We start from the raw sequence: 18,218 nt of genomic DNA, 5'->3' as shown, positions 1-18,218 counted from the left end.
TAGTCGCTTGCTGCAGCTCCACCCCATACCTTTTACTCTTCCCATAAGCTTAAATAGTCTTGATCGCGAGGGTGCGAGATTGCTGAGTCACCATGACTCACAGATACTTCCAAAACCAGCTTGCAGGTGCCGATGAGACCGTGCAGCTTGTCAGTAGTGGTGCCCAGTTGGCGCGATCGGGGACTATGTTGTATTTGAGGTTTATCTTTATTTTGGTTCCGTAGTCGGACCTTGAGTGTATTTGGATGAATGTAATGACTTATTTATGCATTCTGTGACGTGGCGATTGTAAGCCAACTATGTATCTCTTTCCCTTATGTATTACATGGGTTGTGTGAAGATTACCTCACTTGCAACTTTGTTTACAATGCGGTTATGCCTCTAAGTCGTGCTTCGACACGTGGGAGATATAGCCGCATCGTGGGCGTTACAGTGACACCGGCTGCAAGGCTCCAGAACATTTAACTTGACTTTAGAGGGAACTTTGCTCTCAATGTATGTTCTCACAGCCAAGATTGATTTATGTGCCTCCCTTATATATGCAGTTTGCATTGGAAAGCATCTGCTGCCCAGTATATTACCAGAACACCGGTAATTTACAGGACTAGCGTCCAATGTAAGGCGCTCAAGTGGATGCTGCATTCTGAAGAATATGACGTGTTAGCTCAAGCATGCTCTTTTGGGGGCAGAAACCGGTGATCTTCACACTCTTGAGGTTGCCATGGCGGTGTTCTGGAATTCGCCTCAGGGATGAGGAATCTCCCTCAAACGAGTCATAGTTGAACTGCCTACCTACCTGAAGATAAAAGGCCAAGATATTGAAATTGATCATTCAAACATGGTTATTAGATAATCTTTGCAAGATGAACAGTGTATTTTGTTAGGAAAGGGTGAACAGGACTTACATATAAGCGAAAAGTCTCCAGGGAAGGAGAAGCATCAAAAAAAGAAACAAACGATAAATAATCGTAGTCCCGGTGGAAATAGCTTCCAAAAATATTAATACACAAGACCTTGAGGTGGAGGAATTTGCTAGATGCCATTGGTGCATTGGCTATCTGCATAAATATGTGTCAGGTTAATTATTCGAAGATATGGATATTTTTTATAATGACACTCGCCAACTTAAGAGTAAGAGGATACCTCACGAGTGGAATTTATGGTAAGTGTCTCAAGGTTGGGCACACCGGAAGGAAGGGTGTCAATAGCATAACTGATGGAACAGCTATGGTCCAACTTCAGGTTCTTCACGTTCAGGGAATCTCCAAGTGAGATTTGCACTTGATTACCTGTAAACCAAAATCTGGAGAGATTTGGAGCTTTATTCTGAATCACTTCAAGGCTCGAGCATGTAAGCACCTCCAAGAAACTGAAACGCTGCAGCAGGCAAGGTATCTCGAGGTGAATTATATCATGACAGAATACAAGCTTCAACTGTTCCAAAGCGAAGGAATTGGAGAGAAGGCACCCTAACTCATCCCCTGTAATATACACATTATGCAGATCAAGCGTTTTCAAGCTTCTCAAACCAAGTTGACACGTGGGATGTAATACACAATTGGCAAGGCGGATATTCTGAATCGAGTCTCGGCACCTGTCAGATAGAAGTGTGCATGGGAAGCTAAACGTTGGCTTTTTGTTTCTTTTTTGCAAACCAAATATTTCCTCTTTCCGCCATACTACAAGGTCGAGTTCTTCAATCATTGGTGTAACAGCAATCTGAAGCCAACTATTGAGACGATGATATGGTTCTGCATCACGAGGAACAAAGTATTCAAGCCTGAATTTCTTCACGCCAGGGCCTGAGTGTTTCATTAGAGCACGGTCAATTTTGTTGTTGTGGTCTCTAATAATATCCGGTCCCACTGTTTTTAGATTTCTTTTCCAGCACATCGTTTCATTCGTGAAGGTGAGATTGGGATGGGATCTCCAGGAGCGCAGAAAGAAGTGAGAAACACACGCGGTACGGGCAGCATCTTGCATTGGCAGGAGGGAATGTATATGATGCCAGATGTCCTGTGTGCACAAGTAGAAAAGTTCATCATGAGAATTGCAGAGGCAAAAGTACCAAGTGCCCTGTACAAGACTTCCTTTGTACATGTTGGTTTTAGGCATAAGCAAAGATGCAGCTAAGGTTAGGAACAAGTCGCAAAATGTTCTTGTAGGCATAAACAAGAGGAAAAACGATGAGAAGTACGAGTTCATGGCAAAATAAAACAAATGACACGGCTCGCACGGCAAAGAGTTCTAGGGGGTCTATTCTGCTATTGCACTTCGAGGACCTGGATGATGATTTTCATAGTTCGGGGACCTACGTGACACCCCTGACAGGACTGTAGGATATCACAGCAACTGAAGAATAAATTGCCAAGTCCTGTGATGCTGGTATTGTGCTTGCAACAGTAGTTTCCCACTGCTGCAACTGAGGGAAGTACCTCTGGAAGGTCTGGCAATGAACATCTTATCCTTTTGCTGCCTTGAGAATCATCATCCCGTCGGCGGGGTGAGCTTCCTCTTTTAGTTAATGCAGCAATAGTTCCACCGTCTGCAACACATCAGTGTTACGCACTAATCATTAGTAGGAACCAACGAGTTCAGAAGCAGACTCAAACTGAGGTGTGCTATCTTAGGGAAACGATGCGATTGCCCCCAAGTCCTGTCGGTTTTCCTTCAAATCTAACACAATCGGATCCCATCAGCGGATGAATTGGAGCAGATACGCTGAAGGTCTTACCATGGGCTTGGATCTGGCAGCTGTCCCGCTCCGGCTCCCGCTCCATGGAGGCGCTCCTCTTTCTCACTCGATCTCGATCTGTATTTGATGGCGCGCTGGCCAGGGCTAACTGCTACTGCGGCGGAGACGAATCACGGTAGTAATAAACCAACCAACGTGAAGACTCGGTTTCGGTGTATTCGGCTTCGGTCTCGGTTAGTTCGGTTCGGGACATCGGTTTTCGGGTTATATGCCCAGCCCTACTCGGGCTTATAAGACCCGAAAACGCTTCGCTCCCGTCAGGATGTGATTTTCAATCAAACAAATTACAGGGACAACGGGACTGAATTTGTTCGTTGGCCATGCTTTAACATAGGCCGTGGGGTCCCTTCCTGCTCGCCAAGTCATCCAAGGCGACTAGGGTTTAGCTGGTACGCCGGGGGCCGCCTCCTAGGCGGCGGCGTGGGTGCCGGCGTCTTCTGTCCCAGGACGGCATCTGCGGTGCTGTGGCTGGTCTCTCTTTTCTCTACACCTTTGTCCGTGGTAGATGTGCACCAAGGTCTTCAGGAGTAGATTCGTTTTGTCTGTTCCATCGTCTATGGCCGAAGGAGTATGTCTTGCGTGAATTTTTGATGCCGTATGTGTGGTAATCGTGATCCAGTCTATGCCAGATTGGATGTGTTTAGATCGTAAGGTGGTGTGATCCTTTTCTGTTAGGAGTCTTGGGGAGGACTGGAACGTCCAAGTAATACATCAGTGACCTGCTCTCAAGAGGTTCCGTCGTCAGCAATGAAAACCATAAGCTGGAATTGCCGCGGTATGGCCAGTAACGCGGCAGAGAGAGCGCTTTTGGAGGTCCAGAAGCAATGGGGGGCGGATGTGATTTTTCTGTCCGAATCACACCTGAATATAGCTAGGGCAGAGAAACTGAGAAAGAAACTGAAGATGGACCGTGTGGAGGTACATGAAAGTGTTGGGGCAAGTGGTGGACTCTTGTTATTTTGGCGTAGTCCAGTAGTAATTGAAGTACTGAGTAATACCAAGAACTACATAGATGTTAAGGTGGGATCAGTGGGTGAGGAAGTTTGGAGGTTGGCCGGTTTTTATGGTGAACCGAGGTGGGAAGATAAACATCTTTCGTGGAACTATCTCCGAAATTTACATCAGCAACACAGACTTCCGTGGGTTGTTATTGGGGATTTTAACGAGATTTTATACTCTCATGAAAAGGAGGGCGGTGCACCTCGCCCGGTACGTATGATGCAGGACTTTGAGGAAGCTCTTGTTGGCTGTGAACTAGATGATATGGGATACTCTGGATATCAGTATACATGGAGAAGAAGAAGGCTGAGAGAACGCCTTGATAGAGCTGTATGTAATGGGTTGTTTCACATGCTCTTCCCACATGCGAGAGTTGTGAATGCTCCTCACACCAAGTCTGACCATAGACCTATATTTCTTGATACAGAAGGTGAAGTAGGAGATAACATCAATCGGCGGACTGGACCTAACGGTTTGAGGTGCGCTGGTTGAAAGAAGATGATGTGGTCCAGAAGGTAACAGATGCATGGGACAGGACGTGTGTTACTGATTCACTAGTTGTGCGCGCTGCAGAGGTCCACAAGGAGATGCATGTATGGGACAGAGAAGTCTTGAAGGCGCCACATCAGCGCTTGAAATCCCTGAAGGTGGAGCTAGAGACGTTGCGGTCAGGTCCACTCACTGATGAGGCAGCAGACAGGCAGCGACAATTACTGGTCGAGATAGAAGAGAACTTGGAAAAGGAGGAGATATACTGGATTCAACGGAGCCATGCGAACTGGCTAAAGTTCGGAGATTGAAATACTAATTTTTTCAACACTTCGCTACGGCAAGGAAAAAGAGAAACCACATCCGGCGACTCTTAAATGATAATGGAGTGTGGCAGGAAGATAATGAGTCTATGGGTAAGTTAATAGCGAAATATTTCCAACACTTATTTACAGCTGAAGTTGCTATCCCGGCGGATGATGTTCTGAACAAGGTGAAAAATCGGGTGACCTCTTATATGAATGATTCTCTCTTAGCTCCGTACACAGAGGAGGAGGTCAAAAAAGCATTGTTCGGCATAGGAGACCTCAAAGTGCCTGGTCCGGATGGATTACATGCGATTTTTTATAAGAAATTCTGGCCGGTTCTGGGGACGATTTAATTAAGGAGGTTCTTGATGCAATGAACAGTGGGATAATACCTGAAGGCTGGAATTCCACAACAATAGTACTGACCCCAAAAGTGGAAAAGCCAGAAAAATCACTCAGTTCAGACCTATCAGCTTATGTAATGTGGTCTATAAAGTAATATCCAAAATGTTAGCTGCAAGGCTTAAAGTTTTCTTACCGGAGATCATAAGTGAAAACCAAAGTGCTTTTGTGCCAGGACGAATTATTACGGATAATGTGATTGTTGCATATGAATGTTTGCATACTATGAAAAAGAGGAAGAAGGGAAAAGTGGGGTCATGTGCAGTGAAACTTGATATGCATAACGCCTACGATCGTGTTGAGTGGGTATTTCTGAAGGCGATCTTGGCCAAACTGGGTTTTGATGCCAAATGGATAGACCTTGTTATGGCTTGTGTGACATCAGTTGAGTATACGGTGCGGTTTAACTCAAATGAAACCATACCATTCCGGCCTACGAGGGGTTTAAGGCAGGGGGTCCATTATCTCCATATTTATTTCTACTGTGCGCCGAAGGCCTATCTGCTTTAATTGCACATGAAGAGGAACATGGTAATTTGAACGGCGTTCAGGTGTGTCGCGATTCCCCTATTGTTTCCCACTTATTATTCACTGACGATTCACTTATACTAATGAGGGAAGATGTTGCAAATGCGAACACGTTAAGGAGAAGTTTGGATGAATATTGTTCTGCTTTCGGACAGCTGGTCAGTGAGGCAAAATGCTCAATTTTCTTTAGTCCGGATACTAATGTGGAAGTTAAGGCTGAAATTTGTCAGATTCTTAATATAATGACTGAATCATTATCTGATAAATACTTGGGACTTCCATCCATGATCGGGGTGGGCCGAGTTGATTGCTTTAAACATTTGATTGAAAGAATCTTAGCCTTGGTTAATGGCTGGAAAGAGAGAACTCTGTCTTATGGAGGTAAAGAAGCTTTGTTAAAAGTGGTGGCCCAAGCTATCCCAACATATGCGATGAGTGTGTTCAAATTCCCTAAGAAAATTTGTAAAGGAATCACTGATGCAATGTCGCAGTATTGGTGGGGTGACGAGGAAAACCAGCGAAGGATGCATTGGTTTGCATGGTGGAAGATGTGTGTACCTAAAGACAGAGGTGGTATGGGATTCCGAGATATCCAGAGCTTTAACTTAGAAATGTTGGCCAAGCAATGTTGGAGGCTTATTGATAATTATGAATCTCTTTGTGCAAGAGTGCTACGTGCATGATACTATCCTTCTGGGGATATATTAAATTGTGAATTGAAGAAAGGATCCTCTTAGGTATGGCAGAGTATTTGGGCAGGGATCCAAACTTTCAAAAAAGGTTGTATTTGGCGAGTCGGAGATGAATCAAAAATTAGTATTTGGGAGGACTGCTGGATTCCCAACAGCCCTTCTAGGAAAATCATCACAGTTCGGGGGAATAGAGTTTTGACAAAGGTAAATGAGCTGATTGATCCGGCTTTTGGTGAACGGGGTGAGGAGCTCATAAGAGATAATTTTTGGCATATGGATGCGGAGTGTATTCTCCAGATACCGATCCATCACCAAGTGACTGAGGATTATATTGCATGGCACTTAACTAAATCGGGTGTGTTTTCTGTGCGCTCGGCCTATTACAAGCAATGGGAAGATAACTATGCTGCTGATATGGCACAGGGAGAGCTGAGTGGTTCAGGTCCGCACCCTGTTTGGAAAAAGCTTTGGAGTTTAAGACTTCCAGGGAAGGTAAAGATTTTTCTATGGTGTTGTTTACATAATGTGATTCCGTGTTTGGGTGTTCTCGCAAACCGTCATATTGGTACAAGCTCACAGTGCCCAGTATGTAAGCGGGGTGCGAAGATATATGTCATCTGCTTTTCAAATGTGAGTGTGCAAGAGCAGTATGGACGGCACTGGGAATTTACAATGACATTGCCGATGCAACACTTGTGGACAGATCAGGAGCAAGGATTATTGATTTCCTACTGTGTGATAGGTCCATTCAGAGACCATACATGGATACAATTGAACTACCTGAACTGATTGCGACAACATGCTGGTATCTTTGGTGGCAATGTCGGCAATATGTCCGAGGAGAAGAAGTGCAACCGCCTCACCGTACAGCCCCGGCGATCCATGCGCTGACATTGAATTTCGTAAGAGCCGTAGGAAAGCAACCTGCTACACCACGTCTGAATAACTGGGGCAAAAAACTGTCAGGACAGATTGTTTTGAATGTTGACGCATCTTTCTCAGATGAAGATCACTCGGGAGCGTGTGACGCGGTTGTCCGAGATCATCGAGGAGGTTTCATTGGTGCATCTACAACTGCTTTGGCATATGTTGCTGATGTAGTCTCGGCAGAAGCGGCCTCTTTACTCGAGGGACTCAAGCTTCTGCAAAGAATTGGGTGTACTAATTTTGTGGTGCAGATGGACAATATTGTGGTGGTGAATTCTCTGATTCGGAATGAAGGACACTCGATGGTGGCAGCTTCGGTTCTAGATGATTGTCATAATATGTTGGCGGATTTTGGGAAGGTTACTATAGAACATTATAATAGAGAATCTAATATGGTAGCGCATGTGTTAGCTCAATGGGAACGTTCTAACCCTCCGTCTTTGTCGTTGGAAGAATCTCTCGATTTTATTGCTAGTTCGCTAGCAGATGATGTGACTGTTATTTAAAATTAATATAGCTAGCCATAAAGGCCTTTCTGTCAAAAAAAATTATAGAGACAACGGATAAGTCTCTTTTTCAAAACGGAAACAAAAGATTTGCCTCATCGATTAATTAAGCAGAAGAGAATTGCCCAGTTAATTAACGAAAAACCGGGCAAAAAAACGATACAAATCAACCACATGTGGGCTACTCACTCGACAACCATATCCAACACGTAAGGACCATCTAACCCCACACTGCTACATCGCAAAGACACCCCAAACGAGGGTAACTTGGCTAGCGACCACAGGCACCACCAAATCCATAGAGACAATGCAGGCCATAAGGACAACACAAGAGAGCGAAGACCATCCATTAAGCAGCCGACGACGCCTTTTCTGTGGTGTCACTCTTCTTTCCTTTGCTCCTAAGAGCCTCCTCCACAATCGCCTTGCCAGATCCAGGGCTAGCCGCCTCCAAACGTTTAAGCAAGCTATGAAGCTCTAACTCAAAGAGAATGACATCGACCTTCTCACGCACAGAAATCTGCCTCATAGTCACGTGCGAATGGGTTACTGCAACATCAGAACCTCCATCCTCCACAACGGCGAGCGGCTGGCTAGGTTCCAAAGGATCAGACGCCATCATATTAATCGCCTAAACATCATCAACCACAGATACACCTGACACGATGGACTCGGACATCTCTAGTTGCTCACATGATAGGGCCTCGGAGTTAGGCACCAATACACCTATCTCATCAACCTCGCCACTCAAGGACGCCTCATGCCCAACGGTCATGGATGAGAGAGTGACAGAACCATCCAAGTCCACAAAGGCGAGCGGCTGGCAGGACTCTGACGGTGATGATGAGGCCAAGGACTCCATTGAGCCTGACTTCATCGGCTGCATCATAGCTGATTCCCACAAAGCTCCTGCAGCAGCTCAGGCATAATCTGCAGAATAGGAGCCACGACCTCGGTGACGACCACACTGCCACAGACAGACGACGTCGCATCCAGAGCACGAGGAGAAAACTCTCCAAAGAAGCATTCATCAGCCTCATCAATGGAACCAAACTGGAACTCGGGCACCAAAGGCACAACCGATGCAACCTGAAGCTTGGCAAGAGCGTCGTGAAGCTCAATGCGGAGGAGCTCAACCTCCTGAAGGAGCTTCGTGCGTAGCAAGGCAAACAGGGACTCCAAAGCAAAGACCAAAAAGGCACCGGCATTGGAATCCTGGCGACACCCAGATTGGGACCTTGGCGGCACCAACACACGCAGCGACGAGTTGGCCACAACCTCTGCCCAACTCCTGGTCAGCGAAGAACAAGGCTGGACGAATGGGGAGCAGCTCCGCTGGCGAGGAGCGTGAGTGATCGGAGAGCCCACACGGGTGACCGGAGAGCGATCGTGAGCAACCAAAGAGTAAGCACGACAAAACCTCTCCCGATGACCAGGGCGACGACAGCGAATGCATCTGAATGGCTCACGACATGCACATTATTCCTCCTATAATAAAGGATGTTAGCATACCCGTCTTCTCGAGACCCTCCGGGCGGACGAGGAGGGCCTCCGTCCGTTGGGCGCTGGCGTCCCGTGGGCGTCTCCCTAGGACTCTCCATGCCGTTCGATTTGTCCAGACATCACGCACCTGGACAACCTGGTTTGCCAATCATCGTGGAAGAGTACAGCCGACAGCGACAAATGGGGTGGCAACGTTGGGATGGGTAGGGAATTTTAGTCCAACGGGCTAAGGGGTTACCTTTCGGGCATCTCATCGAGCATAGTCGCAAGTTGAAGCGTTGGAATCCATCGAGTCCCAGCCTCGGGCAGTGGAGGGGTAACCTGCGCCGCCTTTTTGGTGGTTGCGCCGCCTAAGGCTGACCAAAGTGGGAAGTAATTTAGACTAGTAACATGCATATATTATTAGTCTATATTACTAGCTTCATAATGGGTAATAACATGTGGATGGTAGCATGCAAGTCGTCATTAATTGAGATATAGACTCATTTTATCTCGGATTGTTTTATGTTACAGTAACATATTATGTTACCACAAGCATCTCTCTCCTCATTAACTTCATGCCACATAAGCATATATATTTTTGAAATGTGTTATGTTACTACCTAAGTTACTCCTACTATGCCTAGCCTTAGACTAGTAACATGCATATGTTACTAGTCTATGTTACTACCTCTACAGTGCACCTAAGTTACTCCCACTATGCCTAGCCTTAGACCAGTAACATGCATATGTTACTAATCTATGTTACTACCTCTATAGTGCATAGTATCATAGATGATCTTATTTACTAATGCATGACACATAGTAGCACCATATTTATTATGAGGAATTTTAGTCAGCCAGGCTCTTTTTGCCCAAATATCACTTTTGCTCCTCAAATTCAAGTTTTAGGGGATCTACTGCTTAATGCAATGCAATGCAGTACGTCTCAAAATCTTGCTTCTATACGGGAAATGAGCTGCCATGAATAATTGAATCATTAATCTTAGGTTGAATTGAAAATTTCGGGTAAACACATGTTCTATGTCCATTTTCTTGCACTCCACAAGCCTCAAGGTTGGAGTAATGGCAACGAAGAGGCGGATAAATCAAGACAGATTCTCAGGTCATTCAGGATTCAATAGAAGATTAAGTGCGACCAACACAGCAAGCTTAATACGATTCAATTCGCTAGAACCCCACCCAAACAACACGACAGACTGCTTGCTACCTCGACCGGGATGGAATCGAAAGCAACAACCTGAGCTAGTTTTTGGAACTGAAATGAAATTCGTCAACTGGCCCTGTATCTCTATTACACCACGCGTGAAAGCAAACGGGACCAGGGTCTCTTCTTAGTCAGCATCCATCTCTTCCAACGCTGCCTGCGCTGCTGCCTTGGCCTGCTCCAGAAGATCACTCGGAACCTGTGTGTACATGGCAAGTTAATTAGTAAGGAATTCAGCAAAGCCGACTCTGACTCGGGTGGCTGTGAAATTCCATCCATCCATAAGTGGTCGTTTATTACCTTCTCGTGCTGACGGTTAGATTCCTCGCATACCCAGCTCAGTTCCAGCTCAAAAGATTTGTCTTTCGCTTCGTCGTGTACACCATAAATTCTGCAGAGGAAGGTTATCATTTTGAGTACACCAACTTACATACAGTATTGCAACCACAACTACTGCTTGTAAAAATAAATCATGACACCAAAGGATAGCAACATTAAAACAAGTATGAACAGAATGCCTCCTATGATTAAACTACCAACTACTGGCCATCTTCAGGCTTCAGCAAATACCAGTACATGGCTAAACAAGCTTTCTAAACACTAAGTACAGAAAAATTCCGGTGATAAATATGGCAAAAGATTTAGGACATACATCTTGGCAACCTCAACGATGCCTTCCCTGCAGGTTAGCTCAGAAAGCTTCAATTTCTCAATCTCCCTGTAGGACAACATTAAGATAGATGCATCAGAATGCAGAACCATCATTTATGACCAATAGAAATACATAGTAGACATCATCATAAGTATTCTGGGCAGATACATTTGACAGCAGCTGCTAATAATTAACGGGGGCATTCTTCAACATTTTGAATGGCACAAGTTCTTCATAAAATAAAGCTCTCAATGTGATAATGTATCGGAAACTACATGGATTATTGACTACAAAAGTTACAAGGGGAGGAGTAGATATGGACCAAGTTTTGCTAATTTAAAACTCTTTCCTGAAAACCAAACCTCAGAAAAGACCAATAAAAGGACAAAGAAATAATGGTCAATGTGTTTAAACTATGTAAATGATGCTCGTCCATAATCGAGTCCGTTGGCATTAATGGCCAGTTTTGGGTGTTGTGGTTCTGCATTGGGGAAGCTAGTCCATACAAAGAATTAACTTACCAGTTCTCATAAAATATTTCTGTTATAGCGGTAAAGAAGCGGTTATTTATCAAAATGCTAAACTAGAGGCATGTTAGGTTAGTTTTATGCATGTTTTATTTGTTTTACTGAACTTTGCGCCAGGTGTGTCGCAACACACAACCACTTTTTTGGTAAGCAAACTGCTTATAACAGGTGTGGCAAGATTTCTCACAAAGTGTATCTGGCGTCATGGCGTGTGGGGTGCAGTTTTAAGAAAATGTGGCGTGCCAAATTTTGGTAAAGAAAAAACACAAGCTTATCAGAGTCAAACTTGCCTAACTCATATATGTAGCAAACCGTAGCAAGGAACAACAAAACACCACCTAAGCTGTGTTCTGGTAGTGGTAAATCTAACATACTCCCTCCGTTCCGAATTACTTGTCGCAGGTATGGATGTATCTAGATGTATTTTAGTTCTAGATACATTCATTTCTGCGACAAGTAATTTGGAACGGAGGGAGTATGAAATAAGCGTTTTTCACCCATTGAGTATGAAATGGCTAAGCAACTACCAGCAGAAACTCTAAATGTGGATGATCATTCAGCATTTGGAACATAAATAGCATCCTTACTCCGCATGTTCTAAATGGGTCTATTTGAACAATTAAAATGGTTTTTACAGGAATATTAAATTAATGCTTGATGAATGTGCCGCGCTTTAGGAGTTCTAGTGGTTCGCAACAAAACAGAAATTGGGCACTGCAGAAATCATTCAATGAGAAACTAATGAATAATTAATTGGCTTACGTCTTTGCAGCTTGTCTTCCTTTACCCAGAGCAGCACCAAAATATTTCTGTAAAAATTCAATTAGTGAGTCATAAATTCCAATTGGATCTACTGCTGTTAAAAGCAACACTGCACATCTTAATCCATGACTCCATCTAAACAAAGTTGTCTGGTCACTGTAAAATGGAAGAACTACCAGGTGTTAGATTGAGAACTCACATAGGAGAGGCCTGAAGGTTCGATCATGTAGAGCTGTGGCCCATCCCTATCATAGCCTCCAAGAATAACTCCACAGCCAAAAGGCCTGAGACATGAGTTTAAATTGTATCAAACTATCATGTAAAATGTTTAGGGCAACAACCTTCTTGAACAAGAAGAACATGTTGTCTGCCTTACCTGAGCCACCAGTAGAGTGTACACAGATGAACATAGCTAGCAACGCGATCAGCTAATTCCTTTACAGGCATGGGTTCTCCGTATACCCTGGTGGATACAACTTAAAGTTACAATTCTATAAAAAGAATTTGGATGGAAATCAAAAGTATAATAATTCTCACTTTTCATAATTGGCTGCTTCTGACTTTGCTCTTGAGACTATCTGCCTACCGTCTGCTGCTAATCCAGCCACAGCCTGAAAATGAGAACACGGATTAACTTATATTTACCAAATGAAATCATTACAAGAACAAGAATGGTAATAAAAAATGACATGAAAGAGAACGCTGCAGAATACACGGATTAACTCGCATATCAACCTTAGGACTTTCAGAGACAGACTACCCTATATGTATACAAAGGAAGACAAATTACCAAGCCAGAGTTCCGGTGCACAGAATGAAGTCTCCGGTTCGACCCGGCAAGTATCATCTTTGAGGTTATCAGCTTCTCCACACCCTACAGACCAACATTTTAAAAGGTTGTCACACAAAAAAGCACCACAACTAGGCAAAAGTATATCCAGCAATAATCACTTACAAGGACAATTCCATCTTTGCATTTGATCCCAACGATCGTCCTACAGAGAAACATCCAAATTTCAACATGAAGTTGCACAGCTAGAAAAAGCCAAGAAAATAGTGGAGGGAAGTGTATATCAAACCCGCTATTGTCGACGGCCTTGCCAGCATACTCGACCTGGAAGACACGTCCGTCCGGGGAGAAAGTGGTGACGGACAGATCATACCCAGTTCCTATGCTACTCATTGTTAAGTTGCTTCAACCTCTAGACCGTCTATATAGTCGTCTCCTGGAAAAATAAATAACAAGAATGATATTTAAGAATAAGCAGTACAAGCTAGGATCATGTAACAAGATTGCAAGCACTATTCAGAAAGATGTACTGCAAGGCATTTTGGCGGGGTTATTGTAAGATGCCTGGTTTGTAAAACAACGTGTACTTAGTACATGGTATCAGAAGGTGCATGTTGCAGATTTCCAAATGAAGCTACCTGCCTACGGAGAAACCTGGAATTTGCGTTGGTTTATTACACTTGGCACCAAGATGTGATTTCCACGCAATGGCTAGAGATACAGGTTTTCACTGACTCCAGGAGCAGACCTAACATCTACGGGGCAACCGGGCAAGGGATTCAGTCGAACGCCAAAAGTTTCCACCGTACAGCAAGCAATTTCGCGACAAACTGTGGTAGCATCCGTCCCAGTACAAACAATATTTAGGTTAGCTGGCCCCGGCAAGAGAAATCGACTAGGGTCCGGAGGGATCTCCAGCTCCACGCCAGTCCAGCGGAGCGGAGGACGACGAAGACCCGACTCCGGAGATCCGGCGACGCCGTCGCGAGGGGGAGGGTTCGATCGGATTTTGGATCTCGCCTAAATCAAGTACGGGCGCGACGGCGGCGGCGGGGCAGCGATGCGCCCGGCCGGCCGGAGCGCTAGGAGACGGGGGGGTATGGGTAGGGGCCGAACGGGGGCGCTTACCGATCCCGGCGGGCGGAGGAGGTCACGTCGACGGCGGATCGTCGGCTCCGGCTTGTGGCGCAAGAAGGTGGGGAGTGTGGTTTGAGGGGGGCGCAGGGACCGGACGGGCACGAAGCTAGTTGTATTCGCGGAGGCCTGCGTGTCGAACCCGAACCAGGGCCTGGGCTTGACTCTAGGGAAGAGGCAAGGCAAGCCTGCCTGTTCCACCTTGCGTCAAATGGGCCAGGCCCAGCAAGCTAGCTTCTCCTAATCGGCGCTTCAGGCGCCCGATCAGGAATCTGGCGCCCGCGCGGCTTCACTTGGGCCGGCCCAGCAACATGCCCCTGTCGAATAAAAAAAATATGATCGTCGACTATCTCTACTCCTAATGGAGCAGTTGGTAGTCTCGCTTTCAGGTTTTTTTTCGTCCCACCACTTTCGTCGGGTTTTTTTCGTAGGTTAACCGTCGTAGATTTTTTTCGTCGTCTCCCCCACTTCATCGGTTTATTTTCACTTCACCCTCTCACACAACGAAAAAAACTGAACGGATCAGAACTTTCCATACCGACGCAAATTATTTAGTAATGTCTTTATGTAAAAGAATCAATCACAATCAATCTCTAAAGATCAAATCTAAATTAATTAATCTTCATAACGTTTGTTTCCTTTCGAATCACGTCCATAACTTTCCTTCCTTATTTGGACAGAAATTGTTTGGTAGCAGAGATTAGGAAGCTTCCTATGAGTGTATTAATAGAAAGTATTTTTTTTCTTGATGATTCGTTTCCATGCATGATGATAGTAAATTAGGCCAACATTCACCACTATTTATCAACGTCATCAATCGTATCCATTCCTACCAATTTTAAGGGAATCTGCTCGCTATGTCTTTTTTAAGGGGATCCGCTCGCTAAGTCGTCGTCGCACGTTATTTTCACAAGCAATTTCCCTAAAAAAGGCATGGGTATTGGTAGTTGAACGCCCGCTAGGTTTTTCGCCTGTCCCATCCTCGCGCTGTGCCGCCGCCACCCGCCGAATTTCCAGCCGCCCGAGCCCGTTAACTTCGCCAGCCATTGGGTCGACTGCCCCCGCCCCAAACCCCCATCCCCGAGCACTAGCTATCGCCGCGTTGCCGCCCCAAGCTCCACGCCACCGGGAACGAATCAAGCGCCGTCCCGACACCGCCGTCGCCGGCCCAGCACCTCCAGCCTTGCATGGACAGCTTCAATGTGCAGTCTCCCTTGCTGCCTCACCTTCTGCTAGCGCATGCAGCGGCGGGGTTGGACGCGTGCGTGCTTGCTAGCTTGCTCTCTGTCTTCTGAGAGGGTGAATGCAAAGCAGTCTATTAAGCCAGGCACTATTGCTGAGCTAAATTGACAAAAAAATATTGGTAGCCATAGTTGTATTTTAAGTAGTACCGAGTTGTCTGATATGTATAAAGAGCCCGTTGCAACTGAGCCCATTACTAAATTGACAAAAAAGGTCGCCAGTGTCACTTGATATGTATGAGAATATTAAATATATTATTAACATGATTAATATTGAACTCTTAACCCTAATGTGACCCCGTTGCAACGCACGGGCGTTCTTCTAGTTTCAAGTAGGATTCTAACTAGGTATGCCAGACTAAACAAAGGGCGTGTTTGGTTGCTGTCGTCTACAGTATCCGTATTGCATACACATCTTCACTCGGTCCGGCTATAGAAAAACAGCCTCATATGCGACATATGCGAGTTGTTTGGTTGCCTGCATATGGACTGCCTGCATTAGGAGATCAACTTTGGCACGTTGTTTGGTTGCATGCATTGTCTCGGCGCATGCAACTACACGCTGTTTGGTTGCCCGCATGGGGTATGATTAAGAGCCAGCACTTGCACTTAGCACACGGGGTTAAGAGATAGCAGAGAAAGTGGGAGAAGAAATGCAGTGTGCGCCGGATCATGGCGACTGCGGTGGATAGTGGTCGTGGCGTCGTGTCCGACATGACGAGCATGGAGTCATGGACGAGCGACCCCGTCGACGGCATGGCGAGCGACCCCGTCAGCGAACTACTTGCGGTGCTCGCGCAAAGACAGTCGACAGAGGAGGAGAATGCAGTGCCCTCGCCATGGTATCGTTAGTGCAGTGGACAAGAGAGGAGGCCGAGATGATCAACACCAGAAAATGACTCTAGTGTAGTAGGGCGAAAGAGAGGAGGCCAAGATGATCGACCCCGTCGGCGGCGCGGCGAACTGCAGTGTGCACGGAGGTAGAGGACACAAGAAGCAGTGTGCGCGCTATTGCATCGTCAGTGAAGTAGGAGGATGACAGAGAATAGGCCGAGATGAGCAACACCGGAAACAACTCTAGCATATTAGGATGTGGGCAATGAGATCAAGGGGAAGGGCTTCGGCGTCGAGAGGAACAAATAGGAGGGCTCTGAGCTAAGGACAGAGGAGCCTGACATGGCGGCGTCAGTGCAGTAGACTGCTGCTCAAAAAGAGATGAAGCTACGATCATCAAAACCAAAAGGTTATAACACGAATGTTGTGAGGAACTGCGAGATTAGGCTGGTGGTCAAAGGAAATTTCAAATGACCGATTGTGCGCGACGAATCTGACAAAATTTGTCCAGAATAACTCCAAACGGGGAGACGGGATTAAGAACTTACAGCCGACGAAACTACGAACTGATCGCATAAATGAAACCGTAGCATCGAGGTGCATCTTTTTGGTATAAAGCTTACCACGAATCGAAGCATGGTTGTGTAAATTAGAGGGACATAAAAGAAAGGAGATTAGAGAGGAGCTTACTGGAGGTTGAAGAAGACACCACATAAACACCTCGCATCCCTCCTGTTTCTTCTCGTGCAGGGGCCTGCTCGTTGTGCTTCCGCTTGGCCTGGCTCGAGAAAAACTGCTGATCTAAACGTTTCCAGCGAGTCAGGCCCAGAGATGCTTTAAAAAACATGCGATGCAGGCTCAATAGTGTATGCGGGCTATCAAACAGGCTGGATACTTCCTGCGCGGGCCTGGTCGAGGCCTATGCAGGCAATCAAACATACCCAAAGTGGCTCGACAGCCACTAGACCGAGCTGACTTGGTTGTACTACCAGGGCAAAGGTAACTATTTGAGCAGTGCAAATTATTCAAAAAATAATCATAAATTAATTTTTTTCGTAAATGTCGAAAAAAGTTCATAAATTTCAAAAAAGTTCATCGATTTGAAGAAAACATTCATTTATTTGAAAAAAAGTTGATCAAAATTTTAAAAAAAGTTCATCAAATTTTAGAAATAGTTCATCAATTGGAAAAAAGTTCATCGAATTTGAAAAGTAGTTCATCAAATTTGAAAAAAGGTCATTGAATTTGAAAAAACATTCATCTAATATGAAAAAAGTTCATCAAATTTGAAAAGAAATCATCAATTTTATGAAAAAATGCAAATCTGAAAACTAATTTTGAAAAAAAATGACAAAATTGGAAAAATGTTCACGACTTTGAATGAAAGTTCACAGGTTTGGAAAAAAGGTTCATCGACTTTTAAGAAGAATCATTAGTCTGAAAAGAATCCACGCATTGAAGAAAAAAGGGGAAAAAGAAAAACCAAATAAAAACATGTGGAAAAGTTTCATAGTTACTTAATAAAGAACAAAAAAAGCTAAACTTTCACAGTGGGTTAAGTTTGGGTTACCTGAGATTCAAACTCAGGTCCGACAACTGAAGACTTGACACAACAACCAATGGACCAAGAATACTTTGCTGATTAGAACCCGAAAACAGTGCTATTTAACAATCATTTTAGTACAAAACATTGACATATATACGGTACATATAAATCATTTGAAAAAAAATAAACGTGAAATTGGGAAAAATCACAGAGTTGCTATGGAAAAGGTTCGCCTGTATGAAAAAATGGTTCAAAATTTTGAAAAAGTTCATGAAATTCGAAAAAAGAAGTTCACAAAATTCTGGAAAAGTTTCATGTATTCTGAAAAGAAGTTCATCGATTTTGTAGAAAAGTTCACAAATTTGGAAAAAGTTCATCGAATTTGAAAAAATGTTCATCGACTTGAAAAAAATTCA

The 18,218-nt window shown here is 44.7% G+C and overlaps 3 protein-coding genes and 1 pseudogene across 3 annotated transcripts; 1 reads left to right on the top strand and 3 right to left on the bottom strand.

Annotated features, from left to right (window-relative positions):
- Positions 1–504: 504 nt before the first annotated feature.
- LOC125507184 (F-box/LRR-repeat protein At3g26922-like) lies at positions 505–2,780 on the bottom strand. The gene is made up of 5 exons (XM_087524241.1): positions 2,735–2,780; positions 2,436–2,545; positions 1,144–2,016; positions 902–1,058; positions 505–792 (listed from the first exon to the last, which is right to left on the bottom strand). Exons 1-5 carry the CDS (start codon positions 2,778–2,780, stop codon positions 626–628), a joined length of 1,353 nt encoding a protein of 450 aa, XP_087380367.1. The 3' UTR covers positions 505–625.
- Positions 2,781–3,973: 1,193 nt separating this feature from the next.
- On the top strand, positions 3,974–4,554 carry LOC147972134 (uncharacterized). Its single transcript, XM_087524240.1, has 2 exons — positions 3,974–4,226; positions 4,328–4,554. The coding sequence occupies exons 1-2, from the start codon at positions 3,974–3,976 to the stop codon at positions 4,552–4,554; spliced, it is 480 nt and encodes a 159-aa protein (XP_087380366.1).
- Positions 4,555–7,232: 2,678 nt separating this feature from the next.
- On the bottom strand, positions 7,233–9,085 carry LOC147972133 (uncharacterized; annotated as a pseudogene).
- Positions 9,086–10,193: 1,108 nt separating this feature from the next.
- LOC125509945 (proteasome subunit alpha type-3) lies at positions 10,194–14,332 on the bottom strand. Its single transcript, XM_048675015.2, has 11 exons — positions 14,176–14,332; positions 13,337–13,483; positions 13,213–13,252; positions 13,048–13,131; positions 12,795–12,868; positions 12,634–12,720; positions 12,457–12,541; positions 12,258–12,304; positions 10,969–11,034; positions 10,617–10,707; positions 10,194–10,515 (listed from the first exon to the last, which is right to left on the bottom strand). Exons 2-11 carry the CDS (start codon positions 13,438–13,440, stop codon positions 10,444–10,446), a joined length of 750 nt encoding a protein of 249 aa, XP_048530972.1. The 5' UTR covers positions 13,441–13,483; positions 14,176–14,332; the 3' UTR covers positions 10,194–10,443.
- Positions 14,333–18,218: the final 3,886 nt, after the last annotated feature.

This window comes from Triticum urartu, chromosome 5A (genome assembly GCF_056163025.1).
Source record: "Triticum urartu cultivar PI428250 chromosome 5A, HENAU_Tu73, whole genome shotgun sequence".
Classification (NCBI taxonomy): Eukaryota; Viridiplantae; Streptophyta; class Magnoliopsida; order Poales; family Poaceae; genus Triticum; species Triticum urartu.
This window is presented reverse-complemented; position numbering and strand designations above follow the sequence as displayed.

Coding starts and splice junctions, on each gene's coding strand:
- LOC147972134 (XM_087524240.1), top strand. CDS start 3,974: ATGCAGGACTTTGAGGAAGCTCTTGTTGGCTGTGAACTAGATGATATG. Junction 4,227..4,327: donor TCGGCGGACTGGACCTAACG/GTTTGAGGTGCG, acceptor TGCGCGCTGCAG/AGGTCCACAAGGAGATGCAT.
- LOC125509945 (XM_048675015.2), bottom strand. CDS start 13,440: ATGAGTAGCATAGGAACTGGGTATGATCTGTCCGTCACCACTTTCTCC. Junction 12,305..12,456: donor AACCTTCAGGCCTCTCCTAT/GTGAGTTCTCAA, acceptor GAATTTTTACAG/AAATATTTTGGTGCTGCTCT. Junction 10,708..10,968: donor ATCGTTGAGGTTGCCAAGAT/GTATGTCCTAAA, acceptor CTTCCTCTGCAG/AATTTATGGTGTACACGACG.
- LOC125507184 (XM_087524241.1), bottom strand. CDS start 2,780: ATGGAGCGGGAGCCGGAGCGGGACAGCTGCCAGATCCAAGCCCATG. Junction 2,017..2,435: donor CATTGCCAGACCTTCCAGAG/GTACTTCCCTCA, acceptor TTGTGCACACAG/GACATCTGGCATCATATACA. Junction 1,059..1,143: donor CCATAAATTCCACTCGTGAG/GTATCCTCTTAC, acceptor ATATTTATGCAG/ATAGCCAATGCACCAATGGC.